The 1,332-nt window shown below is 39.0% G+C and overlaps 1 protein-coding gene across 1 annotated transcript; it reads right to left on the bottom strand.

Moving 5' to 3' along the window:
• Window positions 1-595: 595 nt before the first annotated feature.
• Window positions 596-931, bottom strand: LOC132190672 (flowering-promoting factor 1-like protein 2). Its single transcript, XM_059605710.1, has one exon. The coding sequence runs from the start codon at window positions 929-931 to the stop codon at window positions 596-598; it is 336 nt and encodes a 111-aa protein (XP_059461693.1).
• Window positions 932-1,332: the final 401 nt, after the last annotated feature.

Here is a 1,332-nt window from a genome sequence, read left to right as displayed (position 1 = left end):
TTTTTTTTTTTTTTTTTTTTTTCTGAGTGGGGCGGATGCCTCTCATCAAAACAATAATATGTTTTTATCCCTGCCCTCTTATCACCTTAAAATCATTGTTGCTAAACCGCCGACTGTCTCTTCATTAGAAACACACAAACACACACACCCAACTCAGTTAATTTTGCTGATGATATATATGGCACAAAGTTTCATTAGGCACTGCTTTTTGCTTTCCGACATCAACATAAAAATAATTCTTGAATATTTGTGGTTGGTATAATTATTTGTTAATATTTTTTATGCTAAAAAGTAAAAAGTACTTAATGAAAGAAAGATAACAAAAAGTACTCATCTGTACAGCTGATGTGAAGTCCCCACGACATGCATTTTTATTATTACAAAATATATATTACAAAAGCCACACACTCACTCATACAAAGAAAGCATTACACAACAATTAATTATAAGCTACGTACCATGCACAGACACACAACTTTCTACTTATAACAATTTATTATAGTACTAAACAAAAACAAAAAAACAAACCCCATAATAAACCATAATAAACACCAACAACTCACGTACGTCGTACGATCGGATGGATGGAGAGAATTCACATATCTCGGACACGGAAGGTTTCGGAGTTCTTAACGACGATATCGAACATGTGAACGGTGCCGAACTTGGAGAACTCTCTGGGGAGAGAAATAAGGTCGACGGAGGAGCGCTTGTGGAATTGGAAGAAGTCCGGGTCACCGCCGTAGTACCTCTCCCAGCCCAAACCCGTCAAGATTTGCTCCAGCAACGAATACGATGAGACCACCTGGCCGGTCGGCAAGTACACCAAAACCTTCTTCTTGGAGCTACTACTGCTGCTGCCACCTTCCGCTTGAGGGTTTCCGACTAGGTGGAATACGCCGTCGTTTTTGAAGTACCAAACTCCTGACATTTTTCTGTGTGTGTTTTTTTTTTCTTTTTGGGTTATATATATTTTTGCTGGTTCTGTGGGTTGGTGATGGTGTGAGGAAGGAGAGGGGTGGGAGGGGGGTATATATACGTGTGATGGGCCAGATAAAACAAGAGGAAAATACTCTTGCGAGTGGGAATGTTTGGCTTTGGTAGAGAATCTAGATACAGTGGGTCCAAAATGTTTTTATATAGGGTGTGATTTAGGGCACAGTAACCATCCTTTGGGAGAATCTTTTTTGGTGTTTCACCAACCTTTTTCCAATGGGGGAATCTTTGTAGCAAGGGAAAAAAATAAAAAATAAAAAATAAAATAAAAATTTGAACAAGTCAATCACGAGCTGTCCACGTGAAGGGAGTGGGGGATGGATATAATTTGAAAGT

Source organism: Corylus avellana, chromosome ca8, assembly GCF_901000735.1.
Source record: "Corylus avellana chromosome ca8, CavTom2PMs-1.0".
Taxonomy (NCBI): domain Eukaryota; kingdom Viridiplantae; phylum Streptophyta; class Magnoliopsida; order Fagales; family Betulaceae; genus Corylus; species Corylus avellana.
The sequence above is the reverse complement of the archived record's forward strand: the minus strand, read 5'-3'. Positions and strand labels throughout refer to the sequence as shown.